This window comes from Mercenaria mercenaria, chromosome 3 (assembly GCF_021730395.1).
Source record: "Mercenaria mercenaria strain notata chromosome 3, MADL_Memer_1, whole genome shotgun sequence".
NCBI classification, from domain to species: domain Eukaryota; kingdom Metazoa; phylum Mollusca; class Bivalvia; order Venerida; family Veneridae; genus Mercenaria; species Mercenaria mercenaria.
The window spans coordinates 39,027,863-39,043,836 of NC_069363.1; the positions used below are offsets into that span (position 1 = coordinate 39,027,863).

General features: G+C 37.3%; 1 protein-coding gene across 10 annotated transcripts in view; it reads right to left on the bottom strand.

The window, feature by feature from the left end:
* The window catches only part of LOC123525825 (multiple PDZ domain protein-like), a 284,883-nt gene that overhangs the window by 152,952 nt on the left and 115,957 nt on the right, over nucleotides 1-15,974 (bottom strand). For all 10 annotated transcript variants that reach the window (XM_053538242.1, XM_053538241.1, XM_053538237.1 and 7 more), the window contains 2 exons: nucleotides 5,639-5,953; nucleotides 2,145-2,265 (listed from right to left, as the gene is read on the bottom strand). In XM_053538242.1, the coding sequence (XP_053394217.1) occupies nucleotides 2,145-2,265; nucleotides 5,639-5,953 (436 nt within the window). The remainder of the gene's footprint in view (nucleotides 1-2,144; nucleotides 2,266-5,638; nucleotides 5,954-15,974) is intronic.

A 15,974-nucleotide genomic window follows, 5' to 3' on the forward strand; every position in this document is an offset into this window, starting at 1 on the left:
TTTATTTTTTTTCCCTCCTCCTACGACCATGTGTCATCCTGGCGGTTCGTAAACCAAAAAATAAAAAAATAATGGCCCAAGATAGGATTGGTCATGCAACCGAGATAGGAAAAACACACCAGAGAAATTCTTAACATGAATTAGCAGTCAGTTGACACAGATATATTTAAATGTACATTGTATTATTTGACCAAAATGTGCTAAACCATCTTTAAGAGACCACTGACTGTAAAGTTTGACTGTACTTGTCTGATCTTGATCACAGAATTACCTGTATAAACTACCTTTCTGCCTCATTTTTGTCACAAATGTAGCTCATATATTCATATTACCTCTTGTCAAGCCTTTTTGTGGGAAGACTCAGCTGTTGAACAACAAAGAAAATTAGAAAATTTTCCACTAAATTTAGCACAAACATGACAATTAAGAGTGTAATAACTCTGTATTTCACCTTCTTGTCTTAATCAACATTCACAACATGAGGACATAAAGGTAATGTTTCTATTCCTGCTAGTAAGACATGATTCCTGGAGACTTATGTCTCCCAATAATCAGGTGAAAAGTGTAACTGGCCAATATCAGCCATTCCGATCAGCAAGACATTCCAAATATGGAAAAACACATTTACAAAATCTTACTATACAACAGCATTTATCTGTAAATGACAAAATCTTAAATAAGCAAGAGCTGTTTGTAAAACATATATACCTCCTATCAATGGCCTCTCCCATCTTTAGGCCTGAGATCACTCTGACCTTGACATTTGACCTACTGACCCCAAACAAAATATGGTAATCTACTCACCAAAGGTTATCATCACATGAAGTATGTGGACTGTAGGCTAAGGCGTTCTTTAGATTTTGTGAGGGAACCATTTTCGGTCTCAAGGTCACTTTGACGACCTTCAACATACTGACCCCAAAATAACAGGAATCTGATTACCATTATCACTCATAAAGTTTGAATATTGTGAGACAAAGCATTCTCTAGTTATTGACTGGACAACAAATGGTCTACCAATGGACAGACAGAGGAATTCACCAACAGACAGATGGACTGACAGACAGACAATGTGCAACTCTTCTTCAAAGAGAGACATGTAAATATTCCCTGAATTACCTGCAGTACGACTTACTTGACCAAAATAGCAGAAAACCGTCTAAAAAGTAAAGCTTTCAAAACTGAACTTATTCAATTAATGTCTGAGTAAAAGACATCAATTTTTTTTTTTTGCTTTTTTTATCAATGGAAAAAATATTTACTTTTTGCTTTTCATATCAATGGAAATGAGAAATGAACAGAAGTGGTAAAAAATTTTGTCACTTAGAGACAATCAAACATGCAACTTAGTAGCCAGTAAACTTGTTTTGCCCCTTCTTTGGAATTTATTTTTGCATTTAAGGTGAGCCAGTCAGACTCACAGTACCCCTTTGCTCACAGTCACAAGTTTCAAGCCAAGTTTTGCTGCCTTCGCATATTCTTGCCACAGTATTTCGGTTGGAAGGGGAAACAGCTGGAATTTCAACCATAGTTACTATTTCATAAGTTTTTCAATTATATAATGGCAGTCCTACATTATTACATTTCTAGATTTCTGTACAGTCCCACTGTTCAACATTCAGGAAAGGCATTGGGAGTTTAACCTTGACTGTGAAAACACACCAAAAACTGGAAAAAGTTACTAATACTGGATGGCAGTTGCCACAACTGACTGTTGCCAACACAGGCCACTGCCAAAACAATATACTAATTGGATGGTATTCAGACTTATAAGACAGGCAATTTATTTAACCCTTACCCTGCTAAATTTCTATAATGAACTTGTCCATGTTCCAATTTGGACAGAACCATTAACTTTTAAAAGGGGTGTTCGCTGAAAATTTACAGACAGCATAGTGAACAGTGCAGACTATGATTAGACTGCACAAATGTGCAGGCTGAACTTGGTCTGCACTGGTCACAAAGGCATAGACACTTGCCGCCAGCACGCTAAGGGTTAAATACCAAAGTTTTCAACTTGAAATCCGAGCAAAATCTGGCAAGAAAAGGTTAAGATAACACTTCTAAGATACAATACTTCATCAGTACAAGCTTGTAGATCTTAGACTGATAGTCCTGGCTTCACACTTATCACAGATTCCTACCTGGGTTATTGTCTCTACCAACATATCCAGCTATGGTGATACCAAGACCTTGTGATGTGTCTTTCAGCAAGTTTACATCGAAATAATCCACTTCAGGGGGAAGCTCTTCACCATATGGAGGCTAAAATATAAAACTATGTTAAACTTTTATCTCTAAAATTGTTTCAGTACAATATATGGAGGTTATAATTCAAGAACAAACTTATTCTTTAATACTGGTTCTACATGCTACAGCAGATAAGGTAATCTTGAAAACACTTTTATTTCATGTTTTGTTGTGTTATGTTTTCAGGTCTAGCCAACTGTCATACTTCTGGAGAATATTTTTTTTGATACACATGTTTTTTTAACTACTGTATACTGCCAACAAAAAAACTGGGGCATTGCATTTGGGTGGTAGTGGCTTTGAACTGGTTGAAAAAATGTGTAGGGAAACCCATATGATTCAATGAGAAATCAGCTGACTGGTTAAAAATATGTTGCCTTAAATCATGAAAATACCTTTAAAATATTGAAATGTAATGATTTCTGTGCAATTTTAGGTATTTTGTAGCTGCCTGGCTATATATTTGATTCCGAAATTTGCAATTTAGTTAAGTAAGTACTAGTGGGAATTTCATCACTAAACACCATGCACAATTGAGAGTAGCTGTCTAGGAATGGAAATAGAAACTAGAATGTGTCTGTAGGACACAGGGTGTGCCCCCACTGGTACATTTGTCACAAATAAGAGACAATAATTCAAATGTTTGCAGTCTTAATGGGGTACAGCCTCGACAAACATTTTATGAAAAGGATTCAATATTCAAGGCAATATACTTTTTGAGCTATGAGCATAACAAACAAAAAAAATACTATTTTGTCTATTTCAAGGGCCTAACTCTGTAATAAGCACTAAGATTCTCAAGAAGAATGCCAAGTGTGCAAGGTCACATCATGATAAAGACTCAAGCAAGGTTTCTTGAATTTACATCAAATACGTTTTAGCTAGGCACATAATTAGGTGAAAATGTGCATTTTTTTACAATTTCAGGAGCCATAACTTTAAAAATAGGGGGCCAAGCCAGCCAAAAATAAGAGGTGTGCAAGTTTACATCATGATAAAGACTTATGCAAGGTTTCAACCATTTATGTACAATACTTTTTGAGATAGGTGCGTCACAAGCTGAAAATTATTTCAGGGGCCATAACTCTGAAAATAGGGTGTGGATCCAAATGAAAAATTTGTTTGTTTGTTTGTTTGTGTTGGGTTTAACGCTGTTTTTCAACAGTATTTCAGTCATGTAACGGCGGGCAGTTAGCCTAACCAGTGTTCCTGGATTCTGTACCAGTACAAACCTGTTCTCCGCAAGTAACTGCCAACTTCCCCACATGAATTATCAGAGGTGGAGGACTAATGATTGCAGACACAATATCGTTTATCAAATAGTCACGGAGAACATACGCCAAATGAAAAAAAGGAGGTGCACAAGTTAATATCATGATTAAGACTCATGCAAGATTTCATGAATCTATATCAAATGCTTTTTGAGCTAGGCATGTCACAAGGTGAAAATGTGCATTTTTGACTATTTCAGGGGCCATAACTCTGAAAATAGGGGGTGGAGCCAGACAAAAAATAGGAGGTGCGCAAGTTCATATCATCATTAAGACTCGTGCAAGGTTTAATCAATTTATATCAAATACTTTTTGAGCTAGGCGCGTCAAAAGGTGAAAATGTGCATTTTTGACTATTTCAGGGGCCATAACTATGAAAATAGTAGGCAGACCCAAATGAAAAATAGGAGGTGCGCAAGTTCATATCATCATTAAGATTCATGCAAGGTTTCATGAATCTATATCAAATACTTTTTGAGCTAGGCATGTCACAAGGTAAAAATGTGCATTTTTTACTATTTCAGGGGCCATAACTCTGAAAATAGGGGGCTGAGCCAGACGAAAAATAGGAGGTGCGCAAGTTCATATCATGATAAAGACTCGTGCAAGGTTTCATCAATTTATATCAAATACTTTTCGAGCTAAACTTCGGATGGACGGACAGACAGACGCATGGACAAGACCAAATCTATATGCCCCCACCACTCATAGGGGGGGGGGGGGGGGGGGGGGGGGGGCACAAAAAGTCAGCTGTGCCCACATAAAATGGGTACTTACTTGTGTCTCAAGGACTTTTTGACAGGGGAAATGACACCTCATGGGTCAACGAATGTTTAGAGGGGGTCCTACAGAGTCATTTCTTACAATGTACGCCTATCAGAAAATCAGTAGTGGAGTTCTGACTGAATAAAGAAACTTTTTTAACCCAATAACAATAAAGTTCATGTAAAGTATAACTAAAAATAAATCTGAAATGTTTTTATCTATCAAGGGAGTGTCTGCATGAAGGATAAGGTTATATATAAAATATTAGCTAAATAACACCAAGTATAACTTAAACAACTTTATATGGCTGCTAAAACATTGGTGCAAAAGATGTAAAAGTTCCAAGGAAGAATTTAGTAAAATGAAGTTTGACTTCTCTTTAACAGGCTTACATTCTTACATCACTTGTTTCCAGTAGTTCTGTTATCAACCAGCATTCTGTTTGCTTTTATTTATACAGTTATTTATGTTGTATGTCAATTAAAGACTGCAACATCTCAGAGAACAGTGCCAAATTTCATTTCTGTGAACACAGAATCACCTGCACATATCAGCATTCAAAACTTTCAGTAAATTAACACAGTCTGTTCATAATATAAACAATTTTCATACACTGCAACCCAAAACATAAACCCTTCTAAAGAGTCTCCAGGTGAGCCAATACTGTCAAACCTGTGCATGATGGCCATGCTTCTGGTAGCCAAATAATTGCAGTTGATCTTTACTATTGTTTTATGTCAGTAAACACTCAATGAAAAGTTTCAATACACCATTCTTTTGAAAACTAATGACATGCCTTCAGGCAAATTATGTAGATCCTGTAAAAGGCATGTATTTGTTACTGATCAGAGAAAAAGAAAAAAAGTTGCAGCTGAAGAATTTTAAGGCTACATCTTCATCTTTACTGAAGTTTATTTTGCAAGGAGTTTATGATTATGTATAATTCATATTCATTAGCAGTGTTAGAAGTGTAGTTCCGTACCAGTGAAAAATAAAAATGATATTTTCACTGTTTGAAGCAGTGAAAATATTCAGTTTGAAGCAGTGAAAGTATCAATTTTATTTCACTGATAAATTACAGTATTTCACTGAAAAGCATAAAATAATATCAGTTATTGTCAACCTGTGAAAAGTAATAGCATCCTCATTGGCCTGTATTGTTAAATTTAATTCAGTAATGAGATTAGAGGTCTTTAAGCTATGTTGTTTCAGTTTAAAAGTGTATTTTAGCATTAGTTTCACTGTATATTTTAAGGCTATTAACATGATACTAAGTAATAACCCAATCAAAATGAGCAGTGAGTAGTTCCAGAGATGAACTCAAGAGTTAAACTCTAGAAATCTGGTGATACCTGATGAACTTCTGCGTGTTCCACCATGCCTTTCTGCACATGATTTTGTTGTTCCATCTGATTTTCTATCAACATCTGATCCCGTTTATCCAGCATTGACGTGATCTGTTCCAAATGTTGATCCAGCTGGATTGTGGGCACAATCGGAGCATCTGGTGTAGGAATAGACGTAGGTTCATTAATTGGGCGTGCGACAATGAGACGCACGTGGCTGCCGGCTTGACGAAGAACTTGAGCAACCTGCTCCGAGCCATAGCCACGTACGTCAACATCTCCAATTTGCAAGATATGATCACCACTGTGCAGTCGACCATCCTGAAACAATGAAATTTAAATTATTAAAACAGGCGAGGAACTGAAAGGACTTCTTTTTTCAGCATTACTGGAGTGTGCCTTATCAAAATCTGTCTGCTATTTTGTTTTGTTTGATTGCATTATATGCTTACAAAGGATCTTTTCTACAAATTTTATTAACTATCACAAAAGTTGTCTTTACGTGCTGTATAGAGGCTATAAAGGTCTCACCAGACTTGGACTCAGTACTGCTATAGTTTCAGATCCCTAGGGGTCATGTCACCTATTCAATATTTATGGATAATAATAGTTCTGCTGAAGCCAAAACTAGAAGGCATGACGGGTGTTGAACATTTCTCACATGAACCAACTGAATCAAACCAAGTCTGCTATTACTTTTGCTTGGTTGCATTCCGTGTTTCCAAAAGATCTTAATACAGATTTTATACTGTGACTTTATTATCATTATCACAGCAGATTAGTTTTCATGGTAATTTAAATGCCAATGAACATAAAAATATTGAACAAGAGGGTAATGATGACCCTGGATCGCTCACCTGAGAAATATGAGCTACATGTTTCAAATGTCAAACTGACGATTTTTAGAAAAATTTTGAAGATTTTCCGATGTAAAATCAAGTGACCCCTGGGGCGGGGCCAATTTTACTCCAGGGGTCATGATTTGAACAAAGTTTGAAGAAGTCTACTATGCAATGCTACATATCATATATCTAAGATCTAGGCCTTCTAGTTTATTTTTAGCAAATTTATGAAGATTTCCCTATGTACAATCAAGTAACCCCTGGGGCTGGGTCAATTTGACCCTGGTGGGGTCAAGATTTGAATAAATTTTGTAGAGGTCCACTAGGCAATGCTACATGTCAAATATCTAAGCTCTAGGCCTTCTGGTTTATTTTTAGAAAATTTTTCTATGTACAATCAAGTGACCCCTGGGGCGGGGTCAAGATTTGAATAAATTTTGTAGAGGTCCACTAGGCAATGCTACATATCAAATATCTAAGCTCTAGTTTATTTTAAGAAAATTTTGAAGATTTTTCTATGTACAATCAAGTGACCCCTGGGGCGGGGTCAATTTGACCCCCAGGGTCATGATTTGAACACATTTTGTAGAGGTCCACTAGGCAATGCTACATGTGAAATATCTAAGCTCTAGGCCTTCTGGTTTACTTTTTTAAAAAAATTGAAGATTTTCCTATAGAAATCTATGCAAAATCAAGTGACCCCTGGGGCGGGGTCAATTTTGACCCCGGGGTCATGATTTGAAAAACTTGGTAGAGGTCTATTAGGCCATGTTTCACACTAAATATCAAAGCTCTAGGTCTTCTGGTTTTTGACAAGAAGATTTTTAAAGTTTTTCCTTTCGGTTGCCATGGCAACCAGAGTTCTGCATGGAATTCAATTCTTTGAATAATTTTGTAGAGTTTCACCCAAGGAACATTCCTGTTAAGTTTGGATGAAATTGGCCTAGCGGTTTATGAGGAGATGTCGTTTAAAGTAAAAGTTTACGGACGGACGACGGACGGTGAGTGATCCTCCTAGCTCACCCTGAGCCTTTGGCTCTGGTGAGCTAAAAAGTCAATAAGCAGCTAGACAGAACCGTAACAAAATTTATTATTATATGACTGTATTCTGTTGTTTCTCTGATTGGCTGAAAATGGTTCGAAAAGTAATGAGTACATATCATATCGACTTATCTTTGGTTATAAATAGTATGAAAATAAAAATAGATTGAAGTAGTTGCTTGGAAAACCAATATCAACCTGATTTGGTCTAAATTTATTCCTTATTTCTTAATTAAAGATACAATTGTAATAACAAGACTGACTATACATTTATTCATGTAATAAAACAAATATTGACTTTTTCATAGGTTGATATCAGGATTTATCAACCCTCAAAAAGTTATATTCACCTCCCCTTCGGCTCGATGAATATGACTCTTTTCGGGTTGATAAATCTTGATATCAACCTATGAAAAAATCGATAATTGTATAATATCCACAAATAAATGTCCCAAACAAAATTCTATCTGTGGCCGAATTCATTCCAAGCTAACTGAAACCCAACATTTTATCAAATGTTCGCTCTTCTCAAACTCATATGGCATTTAATTACTTCCAAGACATTTAACCAGCTTCCAATAACAATCCCCTTATAGCATTCAGAGGTGATAAAAAATACACTAAAGAGTGTTTTAAGCCTTAAAACAAGTGCTCAGAATCATTAAACCTATCTGTAGATCACCTAATGTTATTGCATCTTGCCCCTAACAGAAACCATAATGCAGTTACTAGGAAAGTCAATTCCTTATAGAGAATTTTATATTTTTGCCCTAACTGCCTACCGTGTTTCTTATAACAATATCAAACCTTACTGAAATATCTTTCAGTCATTTAATACATGATTTTAAATAATGGTGAGTAAATGACTTTCACTGACTGATTCAAATACTGACAACACCAACATTCTTGAATTCCACTGTTTTTGAATTTGAGGATCTTCGATTTTTACATTTAGCAGCAATGATACAACCATGCCATACAAAAAACAGGACTTTTTGTCAAATGTCAAAATAACGGTCTGTAGTATGATGTAAAACTATAAAACAGTAGCAATAATTGCATCAAATTCCAGAAATATATACACACCACCAGAAGCTTCATTAAGTTTTTTTTTCTCTTTGAAAGGATCAGTACTGTACTTGTAATCATACCCTTGGTCATCAAGTCAACAATCAAAATGGGTGGTTCTTTTCATTACTGATAGCTTCCCTTATTAATGAAATATGCAGAGATTACCTACAGATACACCAGCAGGCAATCCATGATAACACATGGTTTATTGAGATGATTATGAATGCTGATAAGAAAAAATCACCTCCTTATCATTGAAACACCACCACATAACAGACTGAATAATTAGATAGATATGAAAACCACATAAATTACTAGACTATTAATATTCAATGGCATTAACTGCTACATTTTTGCTCAGAGTTTTTCTAGGTAGTCTGGTGTATGTTGTATGATAGGAAGAAGGGTATTTCTGATCATTACTGTCTAAAAACCAGAAATAGTGAAGGCTTTAACTGACATCATCATTATTATAAGTGACAGACTGCAAATAAATGGCACTTTAACCGCAAGACTAACGTTACATCATCTGGGCATATTGTCTTAGTTCCTAGTAGGTGATGCTGACTCAAAACAAACAAGAGGACCATGATGGTCCTGAATCGCTCACCTGTCCCAACATGACCCAGTTTTGAACTGAGTATGACGTCGTTTTTTTTCTATTATTTGACATAGTGACCTAGTTTTTGAGCTCATGTGACCCAGTTTTGAATCTGACCTAGATATCATCAAGATGAACATTCAGACCAACTTTCATACAGATCCCATGAAAAATATGGCCTCTAGAGAGGTCACAAGGTTTTTTCATTATTTGACCTACTGACCTAGTTATTGATGGCACGTGACCCAGTTTCAAACTTGACCTAGATATCATCAAGATGAACATTCTGACCAATTTTCATGAAGATCCACTCAAAAGTATGGCCTCTAGAGAGGTCACAAGCTTTTTCTATTTTTAGACCTAATGACCTAGTTTTTGACCGCAGCTGACCCAGTTTCGAAATCGATCTAGATATCATCAAGATGAACATTCAGACCAACTTTCATATAGATCCCATGAAAAATATGGTCTCTAGAGAGGTCACAATGTTTTTTCATTATTTGACCTACTGACCTAGTTACTGATGGCACGTGACCCAGTTTCGAACCTGACCTAGACATCATCAAGATGAACATTCTGACCAATTTTCATGAAGATCCATTCAAAAGTATGGCCTCTAGAGAGGTCACAAGGTTTTTCTATTATTTGACCTACTGACCTAGTTTTTGAAGGCACGTGACCCAGTTTCGAACTTGACCTAGATATCATCAAGATGAACATTCTGACCAATTTTCATGAAGATCATGTGAAAAATATGGCCTCTAGAGAGGTCACAAGGTTTTTCTATTTTTAGACCTACTGACCTAGTTTTTGACCGCACGTGACCCAGTTTCGAATCTGACCTAGATATCATCAAGATGAACATTCTGACCAATTTTCATAAAGATCCCATGAAAAATATGGCTTCTAGAGAGGTCACAAGGTTTTTTTATTATTTGACCTACTGACCTAGTTATTGATGGCACATGACCCAGTTTCAAACTTGACCTAGATATCATCAAGGTGAACATTCTGACCAATTTTCATGAAGATCCATTCAAAAGTATGACCTCTACAGAGGTCACAAGGTTTTTCTATTTTTAGACCTAATGACCTAGTTTTTGCCAGCAGCTGACCCAGTTTCGAACTTGACCTAGATATCATCAAGATGAATATTCAGACCAACTTTCATACAGATCCCATGAAAATCATGGCCTCTAGAGAGGTCACAAGGTTTTTCCTATTATTTGACCTACTGACCTAGTTTTTGAAGGCATGTGACCCAGTTTCGAACTTGACCTAGATATCATCAAGATGAACATTCTGACCAATTTTCATGAAGATCATGTGAAAAATATGGCCTCTAGAGAGGTCACAAGGTTTTTCTATTTTTAGACCTACTGACCTAGTTTTTGACCGCACGTGACCCAGTTTCGAACTTGACCTAGATATCATCAAGATGAACATTCTGACCAACTTTCATAAAGATCCCATGAAAAATGTGACCTCTAGAGAGGTCACAAGCAAAAGTTTACGCACGGATGGACGCACGGACGGACGACGGACGCTGCACGATCACAAAAGCTCACACTGTCACTTTGTGACATGTGAGCTAAAAAGAATAATTTGTTATGTTTAGCTTGTTTACTTGACAAATATTTGGAATGTAATTTTACTAAAAACTGTGTGTTGTTTCTTAAAAAAAAACAAAACAAGGAGCTGCGTTCAGTAAAAGCTTGATGCCCCCAGTGGCATCCTTGTTGATAGATTTTGCACCTTAGTCTAAAACGAGGTCAAGGTCAAACTGAGGTCAGGTGATGTTTGAAGATGAGGAATGGTCACAGTTTACATCTGTATTAGTATCAATTCATTCTTGATGCTAGACGAAACGGTCCCATTTGGTTAACCAAAAGATGGCCCACATAAACCTAAGTCCAAAATGAGGTCAAGGTCAAGGTCAAACTGAGGTCAGTTGATGTCTGAAGATGAGGAATGGTCATAGGTTACATCTGCATTAGTATCAAGTCATTCTAGAAAGGGGTACTGATGCTAGACGAAACGGTCCCATTTGGTTAACCTCATACGGATGGACGGACGAACGAACAAACGAAAGGACGAACAGGACAATCACTATATGCCTCCCGCATCAGTAGATGCTGGGGGCATAAAATTTCAACAGCAGACGTATTACATAAAACTTGATAAAGCAAGGGTACTTTTACACATGGAAATAAGCCAGGCAGCACCACTTCACCATATTCTGTTGAAGAGTATATCACAACCTATACACTCCTTGGTATCTGGCAACTTCATCTTCATTTCCTACAATTTCAGAGTTTAGGTTCATCTACGCTGCGTAGAAGTACAGAGTTCTTGGTTAACTAAAATGTTTATAAATTCAGAATTCTTTGTTCATCTGTGAAGTCTTAATGTTCAAAGTCCCAATTCATCTGCAGTATCAACATGTTCAGAATTCCAGGTTCATGTTTGTACAGAATTCCTGGGTTATCTGCCATGCCTACTCATTTAATATTCTCAACTCATCTGCAATGCTTACTACACATTCAGTGTGATGCCTACACATTCAGAATTCCTGGTTAATAGGATTGTGTTGCTTACACATTCAGTGTGATGCCTACACATTCAGAATTCCTGGTTAATAGGATTGTGATGCATACACATTCAGTGTGATCCTACACATTCAGAATTCCTGGTTGATAGGATTGTGATGCTTATACATTCACTGTTATCCCTACACATTCAGAATTTCTGGTTAATAGGATTGTGTTGCTTACACATTCAGTATGATGCCTACACATTCGGAGTTCCTGGTTAATATGATTGTGTTGCTTACACATTCAGTGTGATGCCTACACATTCGGAGTTCCTGGTTAATAGGAATGTGATGCTTACACATTCAGTGTGATGCCTACACATTCGGAATTCCTGGTTAATAGGATTGTGATGCTTACACATTCAGTGTGATGCCTACACATTCAGAATTCCTGGTTAATAGGATTGTGTTGCTTACACATTCAGTGTGATCCCTACACATTCAGAATTCCTGGTTCATAGGATTGTGTTGCTTACACATTCAGTGTGATCACTACACATTCAGAATTCCTGGTTGATAGGATTGTGATGCTTACACATTCAGTGTGATCCCTACACATTCAGAATTCCTGCTTAATAGGATTGTGATACATACACATTCAGTGTGATCCTACACATTCAGAATTCCTGGTTGATAGGATTGTGTTGCTTACACATTCACTGTGATCCCTACACATTCAGAATTCCTGGTTGATACGATTGTATTGCTTACACATTCAGTGTGATCCCTACACATTCAGAATTCCTGGTTGATAGGATTGTGATGCTTACACATTCAGTGTGATCCCTACACATTCAGAATTCCTGGTTGATAGGATTGTGATGCTTACACATTCAGTGTGATCCCTACACATTCAGAATTCCTGGTTGATAGGATTGTGATGCTTACACATTCACTGTCATCCCTACACATTCAGAATTCCTGGTTGATAGGATTGTATTGCTTACACATTCAGTGTGATCCCTACACATTCAGAATTCCTATTTAATAGGATTGTGTTGCTTACACATTCAGTGTGATGCCTACACATTCAGAATTCCTGGTTCATAGGTTTGTGTTGCTTACACATTCACTGTTATCCCTAAACATTCAGAATTCCTGGTTGATAGGATTGTGATGCTTACACATTCAGAGTGTTGCCTACACATTCAAAATTCCCAGTTAAAAGGATTGTGATGCTTACACATTCAGTGTGTTGCCTACACATTCAAAATTCCTAGTTAAAAGGATTGTGTTGCTTGCACAATCACTGTGATCCTACACATTCAGAATTCCTGGTTAATAGGACTGTGTTGCTTGCACATTCAGTGTGATGACTACACATTCAGAATTCCTGGTTCATAGGATTGTGATGCTTACACATTCAGTGTGTTGACTACACATTCAAAATTCCTGGTTAATAGGATTGTGATGCTTACACATTCACTGTGATCCCTACACATTCAGAATTCCTGGTTCATAGGATTGTGATGCTTACACATTCAGTGTGATGCCTTCACATTCAGAATTCCTGGTTCATAGGATTGTGATGCATACACATTCAGTGTGATCCCTACACATTCAGAACTCCTGATTGATAGGATTGTGATACATACACATTCAGTGTGAAGCCTACACATTCAGAATTCCTGATTGATAGGATTGTGATGCTTGCACATTCAGTGTGATACCTACACATTCAGAATTCCTGGTTAATAGGATTGTGTTGCTTACACATTCAGTGTGATGCCTACACATTCAGAATTCCTGTTGATAGGACTGTGATGCTTACACATTCAGTGTGATGCCTACACATTCAGAATTCCTGGTTCATAGGACAGTGTGATGCCTACACATTCAGAATTCCTGGTTAATTGGATTGTGATGCTTACACATTCAATGTGATCCCTACACATTCAGAATTCCTGGTTCATAGGACAGTGTGATGCCTACACGTTCAGAATTCCTGGTTGATAGGACTGTGATGCTTACACATTCAGTGTGATGCCTACACGTTCAGAATTCCTGGTTGATAGGATTGTGATGCTTACACATTCAGTGTGATGCCTACACGTTCAGAATTCCTGGTTGATAGGACTGTGATGCTTAAACATTCAGTGTGATGCCTACGCGTTCAGAATTCCCGGTTCATAGGACTGTGATGCTTACACATTCAGTGTGATCCCTACGCGTTCAGAATTCCTGGTTGATAGGACTGTGATGCTTACACATTCAGTGTGATCCCTACAAGTTCAGAATTCCTGGTTGATAGGATTGTGATGCTTACACATTCAGTGTGATGCCTACACGTTCAGAATTCACGGTTCATAGGACTGTGATGCTTACACATTCAGTGTGATCCCTACACATTCAGAATTCCCGGTTGATAGGACTGTGATGCTTACACATTAAGTCTGATGCCTACACATTCAGAATTCCTGGTTCATAGGATTGTGATGCTTACACATTCAGTGTGATCCCTACACATTCAGAATTCCTGGTTGATAGGACTGAGATGCTTACACATTCAGAGTGATCCCTACACATTCAGAATTCCTGGTTGATAGGATTGTGTTGCTTACACATTCAGTGTGATGCCTACACATTCAGAATTCCTGGTTCATAAGACAGTGTGATGCCTACACATTCAGAATTCCTGGTTAATAGGATTGTGATGCTTACACATTCAATGTGATGCCTACACATTCAGAATTCCTGGTTCATAGGACAGTGTGATGCCTACACATTCAGAATTCCTGGATAATAGAACTGTGATGCTTACACATTCAGTGTGATCCCTTCACATTCAGAATTCCTGGTTGATAGGATTGTGTTGCTTACACATTCAGTGTGATGCCTACACATTCAGAATTCCTGGTTAATAGGACAGTGTGATGCCTACACATTCAGAATTCCTGGTTAATAGGATTGTGATGCTTACACATTCAGTGTGATCCCTACACATTTAGAATTCCTGGTTGATAGGATTGTGATGCTTACACATTCAATGTGATGCCTACAAATTCAGAATTCCCAGTTTGTATGTGATGCCTACACATTCATATCTCTTGGTTCATCTAAGATGTCTAAACATTGAGAATTCTCCCCATTCTTCTGTGATGCCTACACATTCAGGTTTCTCCTTTCATCCTGATGCCTATACATTTGGAATTTTTAATTCATCTGTAATGGCTCTTTCTTTATCTGCAATGGGGCCTCCCAGTTCATATGCAATACCTTCATGTTCAGAGCTGCCAGCTAACAGCTGGATACAGGTAATGGTTCAAGTTAAACCTTACCATATGGATGGCTTACCAATCAATTAAATATGGCAGACATTTCAAACATCAACAAATTACAGAAAACATTTTCTACTGTTAGCTAATTGCGCAACTTCAGGCATTCCTTTGAACCTTGTATATCTCCGCATGGTCATGGTGAAAACATTACTTTGTTCAAGTTTTATGTGCAGCACTAATTAACAAAATAAAGGAAACATTCCACCAGACTTTGTTCCTCAAAGAAAAACCTAGAGTGTTACTTAAAATTCTGGATCTTTTCTTGTTTATTGCCCTAATCAGCGAACTTGAACAAGTTGCTGCTAATCTGACAGCATCTGCACTTGTTAAGTACCATTCAATTCCCAGGTGTCATAGACCTTTAATGTTTGTTACATTAGTTTCAAACCTGCCATACTTCAATTACCTGTAAATGAAGTGGCGGAGCTGTTCATGTTAATTAGACTGAAAAACAAACAACATGTCTGAACTAGAAAAGATATCTCCAACCCCTGTGTAACTTAATGACAAAGAAATATGTGTCCTGTGAGTAATGGCACTTTTACAACAGAATATTCTGAATGCACCCTAAATGTGACCTTCACCTCTGGGCTAAATGTCCACATCTTGAAACAGACATGTCATTGTCTTACAGTAACTGTAAATGCCAAGTAATCTGAAAACCTATCCAAGTATAAACTAGTTAGAGAACAAGAGGACCATGATGGTCCTGAATCGCTCACCTCTTCCCACATGACCCAGTTTTGAGTATGACGTCGTTTTTTCTATTATTTGACATAGTGACCTAGTTTTTGAGCTCATGTGACCCAGTTTTGAATTTGACCTAGATATTATCAAGATAAAAATTCTGACCAATTTTCAAGAAGATCCATTGAAAAATATGGCCTCTAGAGAGGTCACAAGGTTTTTCTATTAT